This window comes from Drosophila subobscura, chromosome A (genome assembly GCF_008121235.1).
Source record: "Drosophila subobscura isolate 14011-0131.10 chromosome A, UCBerk_Dsub_1.0, whole genome shotgun sequence".
Taxonomy (NCBI): domain Eukaryota; kingdom Metazoa; phylum Arthropoda; class Insecta; order Diptera; family Drosophilidae; genus Drosophila; species Drosophila subobscura.
The window spans coordinates 18,262,013-18,282,971 of record NC_048530.1 but is presented as its reverse complement, the minus strand read 5'-3'; the positions used below and the strand labels follow the sequence as shown (position 1 = coordinate 18,282,971).

At 48.5% G+C, this 20,959-nt stretch overlaps 5 protein-coding genes across 11 annotated transcripts; 3 read left to right on the top strand and 2 right to left on the bottom strand.

Moving 5' to 3' along the window:
• Positions 1–648: 648 nt before the first annotated feature.
• Positions 649–2,777, top strand: LOC117903037 (venom carboxylesterase-6). Its single transcript, XM_034814767.1, has 4 exons — positions 649–1,651; positions 1,719–2,066; positions 2,132–2,421; positions 2,479–2,777. Exons 1-4 carry the CDS (start codon positions 752–754, stop codon positions 2,690–2,692), a joined length of 1,752 nt encoding a protein of 583 aa, XP_034670658.1. The 5' UTR covers positions 649–751; the 3' UTR covers positions 2,693–2,777.
• A 443-nt stretch (positions 2,778–3,220) lies between these two features.
• LOC117898907 (L-asparaginase) lies at positions 3,221–5,986 on the top strand. Its single transcript, XM_034808599.1, has 4 exons — positions 3,221–3,989; positions 4,049–4,284; positions 4,348–5,097; positions 5,164–5,986. Exons 1-4 carry the CDS (start codon positions 3,737–3,739, stop codon positions 5,878–5,880), a joined length of 1,956 nt encoding a protein of 651 aa, XP_034664490.1. The 5' UTR covers positions 3,221–3,736; the 3' UTR covers positions 5,881–5,986.
• A 2,735-nt stretch (positions 5,987–8,721) lies between these two features.
• On the bottom strand, positions 8,722–12,655 carry LOC117892757 (vesicle-associated membrane protein-associated protein B/C). 4 transcript variants are annotated; one of them, XM_034799188.1, is made up of 7 exons: positions 12,640–12,655; positions 11,838–12,048; positions 9,882–10,034; positions 9,708–9,817; positions 9,434–9,643; positions 9,271–9,375; positions 8,722–9,204 (listed from the first exon to the last, which is right to left on the bottom strand). In XM_034799188.1, the coding sequence occupies exons 2-7, from the start codon at positions 11,899–11,901 to the stop codon at positions 9,049–9,051; spliced, it is 798 nt and encodes a 265-aa protein (XP_034655079.1). In that variant the 5' UTR covers positions 11,902–12,048; positions 12,640–12,655; the 3' UTR covers positions 8,722–9,048. The 4 variants fall into 4 exon arrangements, with proteins under 4 accessions (XP_034655079.1, XP_034655076.1, XP_034655077.1 ...); XM_034799185.1 differs by lacking the exon at positions 12,640–12,655 and adding an exon at positions 12,158–12,632; XM_034799186.1 differs by lacking the exon at positions 12,640–12,655 and adding an exon at positions 12,226–12,632.
• Positions 12,656–12,965: 310 nt separating this feature from the next.
• On the bottom strand, positions 12,966–16,245 carry LOC117897914. Its single transcript, XM_034806998.1, has 3 exons — positions 16,104–16,245; positions 13,842–16,030; positions 12,966–13,778 (listed from the first exon to the last, which is right to left on the bottom strand). Exons 2-3 carry the CDS (start codon positions 15,928–15,930, stop codon positions 13,312–13,314), a joined length of 2,556 nt encoding a protein of 851 aa, XP_034662889.1. The 5' UTR covers positions 15,931–16,030; positions 16,104–16,245; the 3' UTR covers positions 12,966–13,311.
• Positions 16,246–16,675: 430 nt separating this feature from the next.
• On the top strand, positions 16,676–20,449 carry LOC117897172 (N-acetylneuraminate 9-O-acetyltransferase). 4 transcript variants are annotated; one of them, XM_034805893.1, is made up of 4 exons: positions 16,677–17,197; positions 17,297–17,393; positions 17,586–18,462; positions 18,517–20,449. In XM_034805893.1, the coding sequence occupies exons 1-4, from the start codon at positions 16,906–16,908 to the stop codon at positions 19,855–19,857; spliced, it is 2,607 nt and encodes an 868-aa protein (XP_034661784.1). In that variant the 5' UTR covers positions 16,677–16,905; the 3' UTR covers positions 19,858–20,449. The 4 variants fall into 4 exon arrangements, with proteins under 4 accessions (XP_034661762.1, XP_034661784.1, XP_034661777.1 ...); XM_034805886.1 differs by having other exon boundaries at positions 18,511–20,449; XM_034805878.1 differs by having other exon boundaries at positions 18,499–20,449.
• The last annotated feature ends 510 nt before the right edge of the window (positions 20,450–20,959 follow it).

The window sequence follows — 20,959 nt, the reverse complement described above, 5'->3', positions numbered from 1 at the left end:
AAGTGGATATCTGTTCGGATATTCTGAATTATCTCTGTCTGCTGTCTATCTGTTTATAAATATCTTTCAATAAATGATAGTTGTAGCCTCATTCTGCAGGGGGGTGCGCTGAGCGGTGTGTGCGGTGTTCTGTGTTCGGCGTTAATTTTTGGCTTGTCATTTGCGGGTCCAGCACTACGAAGTTGCAAATAAAAATGATTAAATATCGGCACCGTGGTGCCAGTGCTGCCAAAATGCGCCAAAAGATTCCGTGCAGAAATAAAACGTCGCGGATGTTCCCCTAAAAGAGAGAATAATTTAGCAAATTATCATATTAAAGCAAAGCAATTAAAGCTGCGGTACCTCGCGCCTCGATCCACTGTGCCCGATCCAAGTACAGCTTGATTTGGCCAAAAATTTGCGCACTGTTTTAAAACGAAGCCCAAAATTAATGTCGATGCTTGATGCTGGTGGCGAGCCCAGCCGATGCTGAGTGGCAAAAAGCGACACCGCGCGACACCGAGACATCGAGACATCGAGGCACACACAACAACAAAATACAAGAATTAATGATGTCGAGAGGGAGAGAGACAAGGTAAGGTAAGGTAAGACACAAATTTTGGTAAACAAGTTCGGCGCACGAGTTGGGTTGGCGAACAATAGCAAAGCCAAGTCGGACTCGGATGCTGAGGCTGAGGCTGATGATGTTGTAATCTTAAAACTGGCAGCGTCGTGCGGCAGGCAAATCAGTTTCAATTCAAGAGCCAACGCAATGGCAATCGTCGGCACGCGGACCTTGCTGCTGCTCTTGATCCACTGCAGCTGGAGTGGGGCACGTAATTCGCAGAGCCTGCACGTGCGCCTGCCGCACGGCGGCTGGCTGATCGGCCGCCACCTGACCACGCACAATGGCCGCCACATGAGAGCCTTCATGGGCGTGCCGTATGCGGTGCCGCCGTTGGGCGACCTGCGCTTCCAGGCACCCCTGGCCGAGCCTGGCTGGGAGGGCGAGCGGCTGGCGGTGAAGGATGCGCCCATTTGCATGCAGCGGGATCCCTTCCGGCGCGACATGCAAATCGAGGGATCCGAGGACTGTCTCTATCTGAATGTGTACACGCCGGAGAACACGATCGACGCGACGAACAGCTCGCTGCCCGTGATGGTCTGGTTCCATGGCGGCGGCTGGCAGTGCGGCGCAGGAGTTAGCAGCTTCTACGGGCCGGACTTTCTGCTGGACCACGACGTTGTCCTGGTGTCCGCCAACTTTCGTCTGGGGCCGCTGGGCTTCCTCAGCACAGAGACGCTCGACTGTCCGGGCAACAATGGGCTCAAGGATCAGCTGGAGGTGCTGCGCTGGGTGCGCACCAACATCGCCTCCTTTGGCGGCAATCCGCGCAGCGTGACCGTCTTCGGAGAGAGCGCGGGCGGAGCGAGCGTCACCTATCACATGCTGTCGGAGAAGTCGCGCGGCCTGCTACATCGCGGCATTGCCCAGTCCGGCACCTACTTCAATCCCTGGGCCCAGCCCGCGCACAAGGGTGTGGCCGCCAGGCGAGCCACTAAGCTCGCCGAGCTGGTGGGCTGCGGCTCCGCCGGAGAGTGGGCATCCAAGCTGAAGTGTCTGCGCCAGAAGCCAGCCGAGGACATTGTCGCCTCGCTGTACGAAATGTTTGTAAGTACATTGCATAGAATCCTTCAAAGGATTGGGGGCAGCTCACCTGTCGATGGTTTTGGTGTAGGTCTGGGACTTTGATCCCATGATACCCTTTCCCCCGGTGATAGAGCCCGAGCATGAGGAGGCATTCTTGACGGTGCCGCCGCGTCAGGCGCTGAAGCCGCATGGACTGGAGCTGCCGCTGCTGGTGGGCGCCACCGCTGAGGAGGGGCTGCTGAAGACGGCGGCCTTGCTCAATCTGCCCCAGCTGATGGACGACTTCAAGGCGCAGTTCGAGCAGGTGCTGCCCGTGGTGCTGAACTACGATCATCACGAGAATGCCGTGCAGCAGCAGATAACGAAGCGCATCGAGGACTTTTACTTCAAGGCGGGCCACGACTACGACAAGTCCAACCATCAGAACCTGACCGATGTGAGTGGTGCATCTGCAAGAGGAGTAAATCCATGAATTTCCATCTCCATCTCTCGCCCGTGCAGCTTATTTCGGATGGCTGGTTCGTGGCTGGCATCGATGAGTATTTGCGTCTGCGCCTGTCCCAGAGTGGCGGCCCCACGTATGTGTACCTGTTCGATCACAAGGGAGCCGCCAGCTTCTCGGAGATCTTCAAGGGAGAGCGCAATGAGTTCTACGGCGCCTGCCACGCTGAGGAGCTGCAGTATCTGTTTCCCATTGGCCGTGAGCTGTTCGTGAGTGCGGTGCCCACACGCCAGGATCTGGAGCTGCGCGAACTTATGCTGAACATCTGGGTCAGCTTCGCCCGAACGGGGTAAGTTAGGCCGCAATCATCTAATGGCATTTTCTAATGCATTTTCCATATCCACAGCAATCCAAATCCAACGAATGCCTCATTAAACCTGCCCATATGGCAGCCTTCGTCCAGTTATCCGGTGGAGTTTGTTCGTCTGGGCAGCAAAGCTGATGACGCAGCCGCTGAGTCGCTTTTCCGCATTGAGGCGGAGCTGATGCAGCAGCGCGTCAATTTTTGGCGCGACCTGCAGCCGCATGTGCCCGCCACACTTCGACACAATGAGCTATAATCCAATGAGTCTATCTTTATACATACTTACATTATTCGTGTTATTATATATATCGGTGCATGGGCGCCCACTGCAAGTAAAAGAAGAAAAGAAATGTTGAAATTACAATTATTACCATTGAAAAATCCACTTTTCTAACATAACGGCGCATGGATGCTGCCAGAGTCGTGAAGCTCCCACATGCCAGATGTGGCAATTATGATACAGGCCTTATGTAGTGCTGCCATATCATTGAAAAATGGTTAAACGGTTAAATAAACAAATACAAAGCTATGTATTTGAATATAAATAGAATGCGCAGAAACACATAAAACAGATGGTAAATTAAATTCATTATTGTTGTTACTTCTTCCGTTTCAAGCGCACTGGTCGTACCATAAACAAACGAAGAGAAAATAGATAAATTAACAGTTATTTATGCCCGAAATAGAAATATCGATAGTCAGCTGCTCGGTGCTCGAGGAATGTACAAATGTACACATGTAAATTTGTGTATATAAGGGATTGTACATACACTAGCATGAACATGGGCATACAGAAAGTGAGGAAATACCCATAGCATTTGAATTTCATTAGATTACTCATAACTGACATCGTCCAAAGTCTGCGGCGGCCATCGCAAAGAAGGAGCTGCTATCTGTATCTGATTGCCACAGCGTGAACGGAACATACTTTCAATTTCCGTCAGATACGAGAAGCATTTGCGGGCAAACGCAATTAGAAATACCACGTGAACTGACGTACCGCCGACCCCCTAGGTCGTCGCTGCTAAAACACAGATTGAATCGCGGCGCGGAATAAACCAAAGCCCAGCCACTCTCACCTGATAACAAATTGGTCAAATAATCAACAGCGGAACCGCGTAACCAGCAGTAGCAGGGCGTAATAGTTTCCAGCCAGTCACGCCGCAGATGCACGGGTTAATGGATTTTCAGTTTACGCCTCTCCACTGAATAACACAACGCCAAAGCCACAGCCACAGACCCGAGCGATAAGGAGAAACAGAATCTCAAGCCAAACGGTTTCCCCAGTAGATTGCCAGCTATGTCTGCGAACGGTGGCAGCGCTGAGACGACGGGCGCCAGCAAGCCCATCGACATCCAGGTACGGGTGCCCACGCACGAGCGCCTCATGTCCATCGACAAGGGCATGGCGCCGTCCTCGCCAACGCTGCCAAGCCCCACGATACGGCGGAATAAAAGCGACGGCAAACTAATGGCCCAGGACATCAAGGAGGCACGTGTGCGTGTCATCTACACGGGCGGCACCATTGGCATGATGCGAAACGAACGAAATGGTAAGCATCTGCACTGTGCTCTCTGCACTCGCCCAACTTCATTTCTGTTGCCATTTCAGTGCTGGCGCCCATACCCAATGCCCTGGTGCGCAGCATTCGCAAGTATCCGAACATCCACGACGAGGAGTACGCGCTGCGACGCTTTGGCGCCTCAGCATCGATGGCGCCGCTTGTCCTGCCCTTTGTCCAGGGTGTGGACAGAAGGGTCCTGTACCAGGTGACCGAATATACGCCGCTGCTGGACAGCAGCAACATGACGATGAATGACTGGGCGCGCATTGCCAACGATATACAGGTGGGTGGGCATCAGCGCTTCCTTAAGAACTAAATTAATCGAGCAACTGAATGTCAATGGCAGCAATCGTACGAGTTCTTTGACGGCTTCGTGGTGCTGCATGGCACCGACACGCTCTCATACACCGCCTCAGCGCTGTCCTTTATGCTGGAGAATCTGGGCAAGACGGTGATCATCACGGGCTCACAGATCCCGATCTTTGAGACGCGCACCGACGGCAAGGACAACTTCACATCCGCACTGATCATCGCCGGCAACTATATCATACCGGAGGTGTGCATCTTCTTTGGCCACAAACTGATGCGCGGCAATCGCACGGTGAAGGTCAGCTCCAATTCGCTGGACGCTTTCGATTCCCCCAATGTGCCGCCGCTGGCAAGGATTGGCATCGATGTGAATGTGGACTATCGCCTGATCTTTCGGCCCTGCAGCATCGAACGCTTCTGCGTGCACCTGAATCTCGACGAGAATGTGGGCCTGCTGCGAATCTTTCCGAGCATTTCGCTCTCCACATTCCGCGCCTTCCTGGCGCCCCCCATCCGTGGTGTGGTGCTGCAATCGTTCGGCTCTGGCAACATACCCTCGAATCGCCGCGACCTCATCGATGAGCTGCAGGCGGCCGCCGATCGTGGCGTAATCATCATCAACTGCACCCAGTGTCCCAACGGTTCGGTGGCGGAGATCTACGACACCGGCAAGGTGCTGTGCGATCTGGGCGTCATTCCTGGCTATGACATGACCCCCGAAGCGGCCCTATCCAAGCTGGCCTATGTCATTGGCAAGGAGGAGTGGTCGCTGGATGTCAAGAAGCAGGTGAGCAACGCAAGCGATTCGCTTCCGCTTAGGACTATCCCATAAAGTGTTTAATCTGCGTTCCAGATGATGCAGTCGAATCTTCGCGGCGAACTGACCTCGGTGACGGCACCCAAGATGGAGGACTACGATTTGGTGGATGCTGTGGCGCGCTCTCTGCACTTGTCCTCGCCCCAGGAGCTGGACCAGCTGGGCGCCACCCTCTTCCCGGCCATGATCAATGCCGCCGTCGCCGAGGGAGACCTGAAGAAGATCAACAACCTGAAGGCATACGGCGCCGATCTGTCCGGCACCAATCACGACCAACGGACGGCCCTGCACTTGGCCTGTCAGCTGGGCAACGTCGAGATCGTCAAGTATCTGCTGCACAACGGTGTCTCGGTCCACATACGCGATCGCTACGATCGCACGCCACTGCTGGAGGCCGTCTCCACGGACAGCCACGAGATCATCCAACTGCTCATCAATTGTGGCGCCCACCTGACCGGCTCCTCACGGGCCGTCGGCGAGCAGCTGTGCGCGGCCGCTGCCCGCGGCTCCCTGATGCGCCTCAAGTCGTATCAGTATGCGGGCGCCGATCTCTCGCAGCCGGATCCATCGGGACGCACGGCGCTGCATGTGGCCGCCCTGCACGGTTTCCCCGAGGTGGTGGAGTACGTCCTGCCCTACTTCGAGAGTGCCAGCGAGAAGGACTTGCTCGGTCTGAGCGCCTTGGACTATGCGGAGCGTGGCGGCCATACAGCCCTTGTGGACATGCTGAAAGCGGCTCTATGTGCAGCATAGCTATGTGCAGCATAGAAATTCTCCATTGTTTCTTTACTCAAGCCACCGTTACTTAAGTGCTTGCCTCGTGCAGCATCTGTGCAATATTGTGTCTAGTCTGGTTTGGTTGGTTCCTCTTAGCGTAAGAGTTAATAATTGTTGTTATCAGAAGTGTGTAAATTAATTATATAAATGATTGTTAACAGAAAAAGAGGTGCAGATTTTACTCCTTTCCTTGAACAGAAAACTACCGAAAAAAGCGAACGTATCATATTTTCATAGCATACTTTCGGGTGCTGAGTTCATGTTAGGAGCATTGTTCCTATGTCGAAGCTTAATTGTTCCTAAAAAGTCGAAGATCTTTACTTGGAGAAACTACTTTGGTGTTGAAAGTGTTCCCAGCCGCTTAAAGTGTACGTTTTACCACCATCCTTTACTAATTTACTTGTATTAGTGTGACACGCCCTGCCTGCTTTGACTCATGCTTTGCCACTGCTATCTCGCTCCTTTTCAAATCGATGTTCAAGAGTGCACGAGAAAGAGAGAGAGAGAGAGAGAGAGGGATGTCCATAGGTGGGAATCATAGCTAGTTGTTTGATGTATTTTTTTTGGTTTTATTTAAATTTATTTCAAATGATATTTGATGTTTAATTAACAATGTTTCATTTTTTTTTTCCTTTGAGAAAAAAACACTTAGGTTCTTAAGATTTCATGTTTTAAGTATTATAGTTTTTGTTTTGTTTTTCTTTTTTGTGTAACACCCCCGGTTTGTTTTTCTTGCTGCTTGGAACTTCTTCCTGCTTTTGTTTGTTTTAACCATTATCTTTCTGTCGCGCTGTCGGGGGGATGTGTGTTCGGTATGATTTCCATTAAATAATTCAATTGAAAGTAAGACAGGGCGGTTGGTAGAGGGAAGGGTGGGGGTTGGTGTTTGGTACAACAACTGTTGAATGCTGATCTCAAAATCCGTTGCCACATTTTATTATTTGATTTTCATATATCATTTTATATATATATATATATATATCTATATATATGTATATAGATTGTATTTTTTCTTTTTTTTTTTTTGCTACAGCTGACATCAAGTACATTTTGCTTATGATTTGCCTTTTTCTCATTTTCTTTTTGTGTGTGTTCGTATGTATGTGTGTGTGTTTGTGTGTTTTCTCCTCGTTTGTTATGTTGTCATTTTCATTTTCGTTTCTTTTATCTTTATATTTATTTATAGGTTTTTTTTTTTTTTTTTTTTTTTTTTTTTCTGTATTTCTAGTTTAAACATTTAAATACGATTTCCACATGCCTATGAAAATACAGCGCTCATACACGCATGTGTATATGCTCGTATGTATGTATTTATATATATATATATAAATCTATATACCCTTTCAATGCTTTGCAAAAAGTTAAACAAAATTAAAAAAAAAAAACAGCCAAAAACAATCGCAATGAATAATAAGGAAATATATGTATGCTCAAAAACAAATCAAAGAGAGATTGCTCCTCGTTCTCTTTAGCTTCGTTTTGTTTTTACATGCCTAAGAGGGTTGGTGGGGGCGAACAAAGAGTCTTATGTGAGGTGTATGGGGAAGGGGCGGTGCGAAATATAATAAACCATATCAAAATGTTGTGTTTTTGTGTGTGCTGTTGTCAAATGTTTATAAAAAGTTGATTGATTTTTGCTATAGCTCTCCTACCCTCACATCATCCTACAGATCTTCTGCATCGGCAGATACAATTTCAAAGCTTACGACTTATCCATATCCATATCCATACCCATAGTACATTTGTATGTAGTTTCTGGAATTGCTTTAATTTAACTTCAGACATATTCCATTTATAATATGTGATACATATAGACCGCAAGTGTTTGCTCATATATTTGATAGATTTTCTTGCATTTAATTTTCTGAATTGTGAATTGTTTGTGTTTTCAAATTATGTATGGGGGTGGGGATGGTTCTTCCAATTTAGCTACTCAGTTGAGAGTGGGTTGGTTGGCTGGTTGCTTCTGCTTACATAAATTCTCCGCATCAAATCTATATATTTAAGTATCCAAACATACGTACATACATATATATTTATATAGCAATACACTTGTGGGTTTTAATGTGAATGTGTGGGACTTTGTAGGATTGTAGGTTGAACCATTCAAATGACTAAAAACGAAACTACTTAAATGCAAAAATGCCAGCCGAAAAATATAACTTATGGGTTCCTTATACATTTTCTTGTTATATAATTCCCTTTTAATGTATATGTGCTAATGGTTGGGATGGGAGCGATGGATGGTGACAGGGGGAGAGAGAGACAGTGATGGATAGTGGGTGAAGCAAACTGTCCTTTATAGAGAGCGGCGGTGGCCTGGCAGAGCAGTTTTTGTTTTTTCGTTTTTGTTTTGTTTTCGTGACTTTCTTTTATTATTTATATGATTTTTCAAAGCGCTTTTTTTGACTTTTTGTAATGCATTTTGCTCGTGCTTTTCCTTAGGTATGCTTCTTCTTAGTTTTTGCTTTAACAATTACATTTATCCAAGTTTTCTCAAAGCCAATAACAAACTCAATTAAACATAAAACTGAAATCGGGTTGCTTCCATTAACAATGTTGGGTTTGCTCTTGCTTTTTGTCGAAATTTTGGTTTCTAATATATAAGTTTTAGTTTTTAAAAAATAAATGTCTGATTGAAGAATAAAAGAAAGAAAATAAGAGATACGAGTTTCCAATACTCTAGACGTTAAAAAATAGTTATCGTAAGGAATATAGTAATATTAGCCCAAAAAAAAAAATATTTGAAAAAATGCAATGGAAAATCTGAGCAATGCACTTTTTGGATTAAACTGGTTTGTGTAGTTGTTGTTTTTGAATCATTTTAAGAATTAATAGCTTCATCTGCGAAGCTTATTTACTTTCTGTTCGAGCGCAGCTCCTTTCTCTTCTCTCTCCTCAAGAGTTTCCTTTGCTTCCTCTTCTGCTGCTTCTCCTGCTGATGGTTGTTGTATCGCCTATTCCGTTTGCTTCTGCTGTTTGCTGTCGCTTCTGCGTACGTTCGTTGTTATTGCTGCTATTGCGTCTTGTTGCGGTTTGATGGTGCTGCTGTTCTCTTTCGTGTTTTGTTTTTGTTTTGTGTTTTGTTTTCTGTAGTTCTGTAGTTGTTAGTGATTCTGCTGCATGTTGGATAATTTATGGCATTCAGAGCAAGAATTTGCCCAGTAAGAGGCCCAGGATGGCCGCAGCAATGGCAATTGCAATATAAAAGACCGGAATCTGTTTCTCAGCCAGCACTGGGGCATAGGGCTCGTTCTGTTGCTTGAGGTTCGCTGAGCTCCGGTAGCGTGTGATTTGATCCTGCAATCAGAAAAAGATTGTAATCATAAAGGCCATTTCAAGGATGAGCCAGGGCGGTGAACCCACCTTCAAGTATAGATTCTCTTTTCGTAGTTCACTGTTGGTATCCATCAGCGCCTTCATCTTTTCGGACGAGTCCACATGCTCAGTGGCATCGGGCGAATTTGAGGCCTATGAAGTACGTTTGTTTTATTGTTGAGTATTCTTTGGGGTTTGCTACGAAACTCACCTTCTCATTGCTAGACAACTTCGTCTCTGACTTAATGCCCTCGGCGATGACGGAACTGACATTGGTACCCGCATTGCCACCGCCGGCGCTGCCGGCTCCACCGCCCACGGCTCCGCCGCTAGTGTTCTCTGCATTTGCCTCGGTACTGGGCATCTCGAATACGCATTTCAGCTTGGCATCCATCAGCTGCTGCGGCTCCAGCTCCTTCCACTGCAGAGAATGATATCGATGAAGATGCGAGTGTAAATGGGGTAATTGTTCGCAAACTACTTACCAATTTATTCAAATCGGTCAGGTCAGCATCCATCGGGGCGAGGACGCTTTGCACCATGAACTTGTGCTTGTTTTTCTCCTGCTGATCGTACATGAAGGGCTGCAGGCAGACTGTGGGATAGTTGGTGAGATTGTGATTAGATTGGATTCCAGACAGTCCAAATATAGTACTTACTCTCCACCTGGGTCGAGCGAAGAGGCAGGATCTTGCCAATGTTTGGACGTACACAGTAGCGCTTTGGTGCTGTTGTCTTGATCTTGAAGACCAGTGGCAAAGCCGCGTTATTGCTTAGGGTCATGATTGTGACGACGGACCGATTGAAGGGACCTGCAAAAAGAAAAGTGAAAACATTCGATTAGCAATCAATCGAATTAACAGACATACCACCCACTTCTCTTACCCAACCCCCTCCCACACCACCTCATGCCAAGCAACAACTGATTTGTGTCACGTCACGCCCATTGCGTCATTAGGCAAAGTTGGCAGCACCAAAAACGAAGGCAAGTTCAAATTAATTGAATTAAAAGCAGAAGCAAATAACAAAAAAAAAAACCAATAGCTCGAAGCAGTGCAAGGGAGAGCAGCTAAAAGGAGCCGAATCTTGAATACCCTCCCAAGCCATATTGGCGGTGAAAACTGAAGCAATACCCAATAAAACTTCGGAAAGGATTGGATATGCTCCGACAAGATAATTCACATGGCAAATTCCATTACAGTTGCGATCCACGCTTGGGATTCTGCAATGGGTAGACCGTGCAAAAACAACAGAAAAGCAGTGTAACGGATTCCTTTTACTGCTTGCGTGTTCTCCCAATACGCGTGTTCGCTTTGTGTGTGTGTGTTCATGAAGGAAATTTCATTAGACAAAGTCGCGTCATACATGTGCTTCGCCCCCCTCCACCACAGCCCCCTCAACACTTTCCGCTAGTCAACGATCAAAGGAGGAGGTAGGGCGGAGGACAAGAATGGGGCTAAGGCAGGGCTGACATAGGCACACACACACACCTACAATGTTTGTGCACAGTGAAACAAAACAAAAGTAAATGGATATTGCACGAGCGAAATAAAAAATAACTCTTATTCTTTCTCTGCCCTAATCACATCAACACTAGTGTTCTTTACACACATTTGTTTTGTGCTTTTCCAATTAGTAGCAATCGAGTAAATGCATTGCCACCGCCCACTGTGCGAGCTCTCTAGGCTCTGTCATATGGGATTATTGTTGTTGCTGCAACTGCTGCTGCTGTTGCCTTCTGGCCAAAATTCAAAAAGACAAAAAATTAAAAATCAAACAACAACGGCCCATGACAAGTTTTTGCGTATAAAAATAAAATTTTAGCCAAAAACGCAAGGAGAGAGAGACAGACGGCGAGAAAGGTCGGAGAGCGCGAAAGAATAGCGAGAGTAAGAAAACAACGCTAGCCAGCTGCCGGCAACAAGAGCACATCAGTGGAGAATGAAAGAGAGACGGCAGCATTGTCAGAGACGGGCGGGCGGGACGGTACAGGACAGGACAGAAGGAGATGGATGAAAACATGGTGAAACAGCCGCACACCACACGTAGACCTAAAAAAATGTCAAAAATGCCCAACAAAAACAACGGAAATTATTGATAAGCTGCAAAAGAAAGCAGCGCCAAGTGACAAGGAAAGTGAGACAAAGACAGAGACGGAGGTAAAGAGCACCAAAGCGAGACGCAATCACACATCAAGCGCCGTGTGTGTGTGGTGTGTGCTGTTGGTGTTAGTGTGCGTGCGAACTTTGCAGTTTGCTCCAGGCCCTTTTGACCCAACAAAATGAACGAATTTTGCAATAAATTGGAATTCGAAATTGCAATGGTTAAATGTTTAAATGATTGGTGCTGCCGTCGATGCGTCGTCGCCCATATTGGTCGATACATGAACAACATACATATGTATGCATGTATGTAGTAGCAATGGGTGTGCGCGAGTGTGGTTGAGCCAACATGCAAAATGGCCTTTCCCATCTCACACGCTCACACGATGAACGGATGGGGAGAGGAGAGGGAGAGAGAGACAAACAATAACAAATTGCTAAAGAATCTAGATAGTTTCACTTTTTAATTGTTGCCAAAATGCCCCATAAAAATAATAATGAAAAAACACTCACCCACAAAACGCAACTCATGCTCCGGATCAATGGTCAACGGAAGCTCGAAGTTTGGTTTGCTCATGGCTGCTGTTTGTATGGACTCCACTGTTGAAAAATTGCAACTTCTTGTCTGCCTTTCGGTATTTTTCGTTAATTCTTTTGTGCGTTTTTGCGCGCTGCTTGTCCTGGTTTTGCCTTCACCTTGTTGTCGTTGTAGTTGTAGTGGTGGCTGTTAAGGGAATGCGAATGCACACGAAATTGTATTACACACTCACTCAAACACACACACTAGCTCAGCAGAGACACGCAGCACGTAAAAGTTGCTGAATTTCGCTTACGGTTATTGTTCTTCTTGCGTTTCTTCCCGGGCTGCTAATATCTTCCGAGCTAAACCTTTTTATGCTACTTTTATAACCTAATGTCCCGATAGTTATATTTTTCTCTTTTTGACTTTTCACAAGCTGCGCGTCGCTCGTTTGTCGCTGCCTGCTCCGTCCGATTTGTCAGAGAGCGAGGCCAGGCGAAATATCGGTAAATTTATGCGACCACACACACACTCTCGCATACGGTTAGAATATAAAGAAAATACCAAACACAATATTCCGTGTTGTTGCGTACAAAAAAAAACGACGATCAACGTGGATTTCCTGCCTCGTGCAATGCAATTTTCAGTACAGTTAAACGTAGCACTTTCACTCTGGCTTGGCTATTTCACGCACTTCGTTAGTTTTTTCGTCGAAACTAGTAAAATTTTCATATGCAAATGCAAAGGCAAAAAAATTCAGTCAGCAGAAAAACGCCCGTCGAACGCATGCGTCACCTTAGAGTTCTAGGCCGACCGGCAGAATTGTTAAGCAACGCCGTTGACCGGCAAAATGTAGAAGCAACGCCGTTAAATTCAGCGTTGCCATACGGCTGCGTTCCATGCAACTCTGCGTAATGCTGATTTTTGTCGTTCAAAAATACCATCTTAACCGATTTTATCGTACAAAATATAATTTCAAATTGTTTTATTATTAACCGCATTGAAAAAGCATTTTTATTTATTAGCATGTATCAAATTATTTTATTTGTAGGAACAATGCAAGCTCCTGACGGCATATTTATGGCGGTAAACTCATCGCGCTTTGAGAATTTGGCGGTTAAATTTGTGGAATAATTGTTTAATCAGGCGAATTTTCCTTTAAACATGTAACGAGGTTAGATTGTGTTTTCATTTGATCATTTGTTTAATACTAAAATATTTCCATATGCATTCATATGGCATGGAAGTCCTCTAAGTGCGGGGACTGTCTTATGTTTGATGGCGGAATTTTTATATATTTTTATATACAAAAAAAGGTCGAATGTGTGTGTGTCGAATGCTTAAAAGATTAATGTTAAAATTAACGCGACTTTGGCGATTTCAAATCGACGCTTAAAGCTGAATCAAACTGGCAGCCCTGTGCCTTCTTTCTTCTCTCTCCATTTCTTACTCCACGTCCGGAATGGTCTAGGAAGCATTATGAATACGCTCCAAGCCCTCTAAATTTTTCGCCACGAGCATATTTAGGATCGTCTGGGCGGTTATTTCTGTGTGATCAAAGCGGCATTTTCTCGGCGCCAAGGCAACAATTTCACGTATATGGTCAGCCAGGCGATCGGACCTCGCTGGCTTCGACTGCTCCAAGTAGCGCATGAAGGCGTACAAGTAGTTGCGGAAGAAGAACTTGTAGGCAGCTGTAGCCTGGGGAGCGTTGCACAAGTCGATTTGACGCGAGATCTCCGCCATGAGGGCGTGATCGGTTTTGTTTTCAATCGACTTGAAAAAGAGATTCGTCGCCTCTGAGGCGCTCGACTGCATTATGCGCACCAGGAACTTGACAGCAAAGTTGCGATCCGTCGACAAGATATTTGTTATCTTCCAGCGCTCGCTCTGCACCGAAGTCTCCACCAGGGCCAACATCTTCTCGATGAGCTCTGCAGGGAAATAAATAAAGTAAGAACAAAAGTGTTGGCAGAGATGCAGAGTTTGGCACTCACCAGGATCGCCGCTGAGGATGGTTGGGGAATTATTTTTATAATATTTGACAGCAAGGTCGAGGACATCAACGCGGTTTTGGTCGAAGGTGGATAGAGTCCAGCGCAGGGCGTCTATGGTCTTGATCAGCTGCGACAGCACGGGCCAACTGTTCCTGCGCCATTTGGTGAGATTTTCATGCATTTCCACATAGGTTTTGGCCACCTGCAAGCTGTCTGGCGACGCTTTAGCCTCAGTCATTTCCTCAACTTGCTCCTTGCCGTTCGTTTTGATGTATTCATCGGCCGAATCGATGTTTACAAGGGTCTGCAGGATGATCTCGACGAGATGAATGTGATTCGTTTCGGTAAACTTGGCCAGTCCGGCGGCCAGGGCCTCCAGATATCCGGCTTGGGCTGCCTGCAGCTGCTCGGCACTGTACGGCATGGCGCCCGGCTGAAGGTTCAGGCTGTAGTTGCACAAACCCTCGTTGATCCGCTCACGGAAGCTGCTGCTTGAGGGCGTGTGCACGCCTGTCTTCATGCCGTTCAGTATCAACGGATAGGCGTACAGGGAGAGCAGAAAGTCTGTGGCATTCGGACGTGTCAGCATGTAGTCGTCCTTGAAGAGGCTGGCGGTCGTGCTCTTCATGTAGTTCATGGCGTGGGGGGCCAGCTGGCAGGCAAGGTTCCAGAATATGTCCATGAAACGGGAATGCGACATGGCCAGCTCGGCCAGTGACTGCCAGGCCATCTGTGAGTCTTCGTAGCAAATGTCCAGAAACTCCGAGAAGTTCGCACTCTCAGGCTGGTTGTCCAGTCGGTTGAAGAACAGAACGCGACGCGGGTTGGAGGCCCGATTGAAAAATGAGAACGCACCGCTCAGCCCCAGCTCATCGCGTAGCTGCAGAATCTTTTGCTTAACTTCCACGCTGGATCGTACGTAGATGATCTGCACGACCTGACGCAGCACGGCATTGTACTCGCTTCTCAGTTGTTTTTTTGCTGCAAGACTCAGGGTCTCGTCGTCTGCCTCCTCGGCCAGAAATGCTGCAATATGCTTGAAGATCAGGACGATGTGATCGTAGCCCAGGAACTTCACATGCTTCGTCATGGTGTCCACGCACTCTTCGCTCACAAAGCAAATGGGACGCTGAAAGAGTTCCTCCAGTCCGGCCAAGGTCTGCGCCTCGCTTATCTCACCGTTGTCGCCGTCAAGGAAGCACAACAACTCGCGCAAACTGAGTTCTGAGAGGCGTTTCTTGAACGACTTGGCCGCTGCGGCGAAGGCCTTCAGTTGTCCGCAAATCAAGTGATCGGCCAGCTCTGGCTTGTTCTTGTTGACAAGGGTCAGGACACCCGCTGACTGGCAGCAGATGACCTCCTGGTAGCTGTAGAGCATCTGGTGGGAGGCAATCTCCAGCCAGCTCATGAATGTGTCCACGGTAACCAGCTGTAGGACACGCTGCAGCGCGTCCATCAGAATCGTGGCATAACGATTCTCCAATTGCTCTGCATTCTCCGGCTTTGGGGTGCTTGTTTCATCGCAGTCCATGAACCGATACATGGCCCAGTGTTGTGGCTTCTCAGTGGGCGGCTGGAGCACAGCGAGCAGCACATCGATCAGCTGGTTCATGGCCAGTGCTAGGTAACGCTTGCGCGGAGTCGGAAACAGTGCGCGCAAGCGATCGGTGCTGTCCAGCAGATGACGCTGCAGCAGATTGGCTGTTTGGTCCAGCAGCTCGTTGGCATTTTCCAGTTTGTAAAGAGTCATGGCCTGGCGTGCGGACATGAGGAAGCCCGTGATTAGCGGCAGGGAATCGAAATGGTTGGAGACCAACTTGGTGACGTTTTCGTTTAGATAATCGTAGTACTGGCTGGCTATGCAGCTCTGTCCGTAGGCCAGGAACTCGTTCAGCGGCTGCTGCAGACCGCATTTCAGGGCAATGGCAATGGCCACGACTGCCGACATGGGTGGTGTCAGGCCCACCAAATGGACGCAGTCCGTATTGTAACGATCCTTCTTCAAGCACTCTGTGGTGTTGAGTATTAGCAGGGCCAGGACACCGCGCAAATCGTTCATGGCCTCAGCGCCAGTCGGCTCGGTGACCATTTCGTCTTGAGTTTTTCATGTGGCCGTTGCGCCACGAGATTGTGCTCCAGCAGCACTTTGGTTACCACATTGCAGATCTCGGCAATGTGCTCGTCATCGCCTGTTTATATGAGGAGCCATTTTAAATATATTTGTTGCCTGTTTACCGCTATGTTTTAGTAGCTTAGACTTACCGCTTAAATACACAAATGTGTTGAGCTTCTTTGAATCACTGTTGTAGCGCTTGAGTGTGTCGCCCAACTGGGCAAACACCTCGCAATTGTCCAGCGGAGACACTTTCATTTTCCGAATCTTTGTGCCAAGCTTAAAAACAATTAAATTTAAACGCAAACTTCGGACAAGACGAAAACTGAAATGTGCGTTTTGATCGGATTTATGCGATGTCTAGCGCCGATATCCGTAATATCGATATAACGTCTAGAAATAATTGATGGTTAAATTTTATATTTGGCTGTTACCACGAATATGTGCACAATAACTGATAGCTGAACATAAATATTTATTTTATTGGGCTAAAACGAGACGCATTATTCAAAACTTTAGTATGGAATAATATTGAATGATAGTCGAGTGCCAGCGTTGCCACCTAGCTGTGGTCGGGTGAAGCCGACCAGCTATTAATGCGCTCTTAAATGGTTTTAACAAACATTAGCTGTTATTTAATTTAAACCATGTAGACCTGTGCTTAGTTAAAGGTGCGACTGCATAATGTCAACCCGATGGAATCTGTAAATGTCGCAGTTTGGCGGGCTACAGCGATCAGCTGTCCGCCGCATCGATTAGTGGCCGCCTATCGGCCGGCTGCAGCAAGAAGCAAACGCAAATTTGGTCTCGAAAGGGCCAAGGCGAGCGCAAAACGAAGCAAACGTGTGAAACGGGTCAAGCGAAAGTGGGCCAAGACCATGCAATAGGCAAACTAGTGAGAAGCCGCACACTGCCAAGACTACAGCAAGGAGACAGCGGAGGATAGTCATCATGGAGTTGCGTGAGCTGCGCGCCAGCACCAGCGCCTCGGCCGGCACCACCAGCAGCAGCAGCGGCAGTAGCAACAGCAACAGTGGCATCGGTGGAATCACTGGTGGCAGCGGCGGAGGCGTCGAGCTGGGTGGCATCTGTATTGGGAGCGCCGGCGGTGGTGGCGTCCAGCGTATGCCAACCAAGGCGGATCTGTTCATGGAGCAGTTGAATGCCACAAATGCCAAAAAGGTGGCCCTACTCCTAGTCCTGGGCTTCATACTCTACCACGGCCTGCTCAATTGGAACTACGGTGGGTGCTCCCCTCTCGCTCTCTCTCTCTCTCTATGTCTCTGTGTTTTCGTATCGATTTGTCCTGTTGAAAGTTATAATTGAATTTGCCCATTAACAGGCAGCGACTCCTGCCAGTGGCTGCTGTCGAAGGGCCGCTTCAAGGGCGACAACGAATGGCAGCCGTACGGGTGCATGGTGCACAAATACTCCCTCACGTGAGTGGCAATTCAAAATTGTGAATTCAATTAACATTTTTACCCCACCCCCCCACATTCCCACAATTATCATAGATAACTCTTTCTATCTCTATCTCTCTTCCCATGCGAATGACTCACCCACTGACTGGCCCACCCACCCACGGAACGCTATGCCATGCCACGCCTTGCCACTATCTGCCGCACTGACAGCGATACGCGGCGATGCCTGCGCTACCTGGCCTTCTTCGACAACAAAAACAACTTCGTGTTCATTGGGGACGAGAGCGTGCGCCTGCTGTACGAGCGGTTCATCGAGCAGCTGCGCCAGCTGCCGCTGTCCTCCGACGAGGACAACAACGGATCATCGCGGGCCCACGACGACAGTGCAGCGGTGCGGTTCGAGGACAACAAGCTGCACATGCTGGCCCAGTACATCAGGGCCGAGGAGGTCAGTCCATCGCTCATCGATCGCCTGTACAGGCTGGAGGCCGAGAAGCAGCTGTCCTCCGTCTATGTGGTGGGGCTGACCTACTCGGGCCTGCTCGGCGGCAACATAACCGAGGAGGTGCTGCGACAGTACAGCGCAAATCTCACCCTGCTGGTGGCCCCCTTTCACCGACTGGTGGCTCAGACATCGCGTGTGCTCTGGAAACTGGCTGATCGCGTGGACGAAGAGAAGCTGCCGGCCGCCTGGAAGCTGCTGCTCAATGAGGACATCGATCGGCTGAATCATGTGGCCCGCAACGTCTTTCGCTACACGGAGGCCACCGTCTGGGAGTCGGCCTGGCACATTGCCAACGGTCTGCTGGACGCCGCCATCGACGGCCATCAGCTGTGTGCCCACGGCCAGCGGCTGGAGGTGCAGCTGCTGTGGAACATGTACTGCAACGACTACATGAACTACAACGATGGCACCTGCTGCAGCAGCTCAGAGCCCCACACCACGCTGCAGATTGTTGCCTACGCCCTGTTCGGCGTCTGCATAACGCTCGTCTGCGGCATGTGCCTGCGTCGCTGGCTGCTCCACCTGCGTGGCCACACGCTCTACGTGCCACTGCAGCAGCATCAGCCAAACAGCGGAGGAAGAGGCGGCGGCGGCGGCGGCGGCGGCGGCGGCGGCGGCGGCGGCGGCGGCGGCGGCGGCGGCGGTCCCACCCATGCCCTGTCCGCACTGATCACGGACTATGGCACACCGATGGTGGCGCTGTCGCTGCTCGGCCTAATCATGGCCTACTTCTACCTGTGCGACCGCACAAACTTCTTCATGAAGGAGAACAAATACTACTCGGAGTTCAGCTTCTGGATACCCGTGGGCTACGTGTTTGCACTGGGTCTGTTCTTCACGGAGGACTCGCGCTTCACCAAGGTCCTCAACAGAGACCAAACAGACGAGCTGCGCGGCTGGATATTGCTGGTGGTGCTGATCTACTACATGACGGGCGCGCAGCGTGTGCTGCCCATTCACATGCACATCAAGCTGCTCATCTCGGGCTACTTCTTCCTCACCGGCTACACGCACTTCACACACCTCTGGCAGACGGGGGGCAGTGGCTCGCTGTTTGTCCGCTTCTTCCAGGCCATGTTCCGTGTGAACTTCCTCAGCGTGCTGCTCTGCTTCTGCATGAACCGTCCGTATCAGTTCTACTACTTTGTGCCGCTCCTCTCCTTCTGGCTGTGCATCGTGTACTTTGTGCTGTCGCTGCCGCCGAGGATATCGTCCGCGTCGGTGGACTCCAATCCGCTGCACTATCTCTATCTGGTGTGCAAATGCATCGGCTGCCTGGGCGTCATCACGGTGCTGTTCATGTCCGAAGTCTTCTTCGAGCGCATCTTTGTGACGCGTCCGTGGAAGGCGCTGTTCGTCACCACCGACGACGATCTGCACGAGTGGTGGCACCAGTGGAAGCTGGACCGGTACACGGTCACCTTTGGCATGATGTACGCCGCCTGTTTCCACATTGCCCAGAAATACAATGTCTTCGATGACAACAACCATGGCAATATGTTTGCGCGTCGCACCTCCATCTCGGTGACGCTGCTGGCCCTCCTGGGTGTCGGCATCTACACGTCCTTCTCGTTCCTGTGCCGCAATGTGCAGAACTGCGAGGAGATCCACTCGTACATCCTCTTCATACCCATTGTCGGGTATGTGGTGCTGCGCAACATTTCGGGCATACTGCGCACCCGATACTCCAGCTTCTTTGCCTGGTTCGGGCGCATCTCGCTGGAGCTGTTTGTCTGCCAGTATCACATCTGGCTAGCCGCCGACCGCCACGGAGTGCTCGTGCTGCTGCCGGGCTTCCCCACGCTCAACATGATCATCACCTCGTTCATCTTTGTCTGCGTCTCGCATGAGGTGCACCGCCTGACGCATATCCTGCTGCCCTACGCCGTGCCCAATGACTGGCGTCTCGTAATGCGCAATTTTGTCATCTTTCTCATTGTGCTGATCCCTGTGGCCCGGTCCGATGGCATGTTCTGAGCACAATTTAATTGTCGCCAGCTCATGTCCCACACACAATCTGGGGGGATACGGAGTATGTTTGTAGAGCGTGCCATTGCTGTAAGCCAATTGTAGGTTAAACTTCAACTTTATCCTTCGTGCAATATCCTTCACGACACTTGATTATTTACTTCTTGCTCTCTTTTCCACTTTTCTACTTTTCTTTCTATTGATTAGCTTTTTTTACTCAATTTGCTCAAAGACTGATCTTAATTCAATTCAAAATTAAACTGCAAAATGATTTGCTAGCTAAATTCAAACTGTTCAATCGCTGGAAACTGAACGTGCAATTGTCTTATAGTTGTGAAACGCAATATTTACATGCATATAAATTATATAAATATTTAGATAACGTGCAAAAAGGTATACAAAACATTTACACACATTTATTGATATATTTTATGCATATGTATACCATCTAGAATTAACTTAGCCTTATGTACAATTTGCACAAATTACTTAACATTTCACCACTCAGACAAACACACACACACACACACACACACACACACACACGAAGCGGCAACCAAATGTTTGTATAGCGCCAGAAAATAAAGCATTGAAAATACAAGTATTGTATGTGATTGTAGCAATGCCATTAGCTGATAATGCAACTGAGTCCACTAAGCCCACATTGATGGGCTTCAGTGATAAATACTTTGGCTAATAAACTTAATCAAGCATAATATGATAAGCAAGTAATTGCATAACCTGTCAGCGTTTATGCTACTCTTTCGTTTCTACTTAATGCACAAGTCATAATCTCCTCAGTGGGTATCCAACAGTTGGGTTGAACCATTAGTACCTGATGGCGCGCAGGGGAGCAGAAGGAGAGGGTGTCTCCATGGGATGTGATTTACAATTTGTGTATAACTACAATCTTAATTTTTTCGCGAGTCTTCTATAAATGATCGCTGCTGCAAGCGATCCTTCAAAAGCTCCTAACTCGAAAACTGTGCATCGAAAAGTACTGTACATAGTGGCGTCGGTGTCGTGTGCACCCACGCACCCCCATTGAGAGTGTGGTGAAAAGCAGGGATGCTTTCTTGTCCCATCCGAGCACAAGAAAGCTTTCTTGCGC

Bases quoted from the DNA above. Each gene is read 5' to 3' on its own strand.
- LOC117897172 (XM_034805871.1), top strand. From the start codon at position 16,906: ATGGAGTTGCGTGAGCTGCGCGCCAGCACCAGCGCCTCGGCCGGCACC. The intron at 17,198-17,296 runs GTGGGTGCTCCC...GCCCATTAACAG, and splicing joins CCTGCTCAATTGGAACTACG to GCAGCGACTCCTGCCAGTGG. The intron at 17,394-17,585 runs GTGAGTGGCAAT...CCGCACTGACAG, and splicing joins GTGCACAAATACTCCCTCAC to CGATACGCGGCGATGCCTGC.
- LOC117898907 (XM_034808599.1), top strand. From the start codon at position 3,737: ATGTCTGCGAACGGTGGCAGCGCTGAGACGACGGGCGCCAGCAAGCCC. The intron at 3,990-4,048 runs GTAAGCATCTGC...TTGCCATTTCAG, and splicing joins GATGCGAAACGAACGAAATG to TGCTGGCGCCCATACCCAAT. The intron at 4,285-4,347 runs GTGGGTGGGCAT...TGTCAATGGCAG, and splicing joins GCATTGCCAACGATATACAG to CAATCGTACGAGTTCTTTGA.
- LOC117903037 (XM_034814767.1), top strand. From the start codon at position 752: ATGGCAATCGTCGGCACGCGGACCTTGCTGCTGCTCTTGATCCACTGC. The intron at 1,652-1,718 runs GTAAGTACATTG...GTTTTGGTGTAG, and splicing joins CCTCGCTGTACGAAATGTTT to GTCTGGGACTTTGATCCCAT. The intron at 2,422-2,478 runs GTAAGTTAGGCC...CCATATCCACAG, and splicing joins GTCAGCTTCGCCCGAACGGG to CAATCCAAATCCAACGAATG.
- LOC117892757 (XM_034799188.1), bottom strand. From the start codon at position 11,901: ATGAGCAAACCAAACTTCGAGCTTCCGTTGACCATTGATCCGGAGCAT. The intron at 9,818-9,881 runs GTAAGTACTATA...ACTATCCCACAG, and splicing joins TCGCTCGACCCAGGTGGAGA to TCTGCCTGCAGCCCTTCATG. The intron at 9,205-9,270 runs GTGGGTTCACCG...TTCTGATTGCAG, and splicing joins AAGAGAATCTATACTTGAAG to GATCAAATCACACGCTACCG.
- LOC117897914 (XM_034806998.1), bottom strand. From the start codon at position 15,930: ATGGTCACCGAGCCGACTGGCGCTGAGGCCATGAACGATTTGCGCGGT. The intron at 13,779-13,841 runs GTGAGTGCCAAA...ATTTCCCTGCAG, and splicing joins CATCCTCAGCGGCGATCCTG to AGCTCATCGAGAAGATGTTG.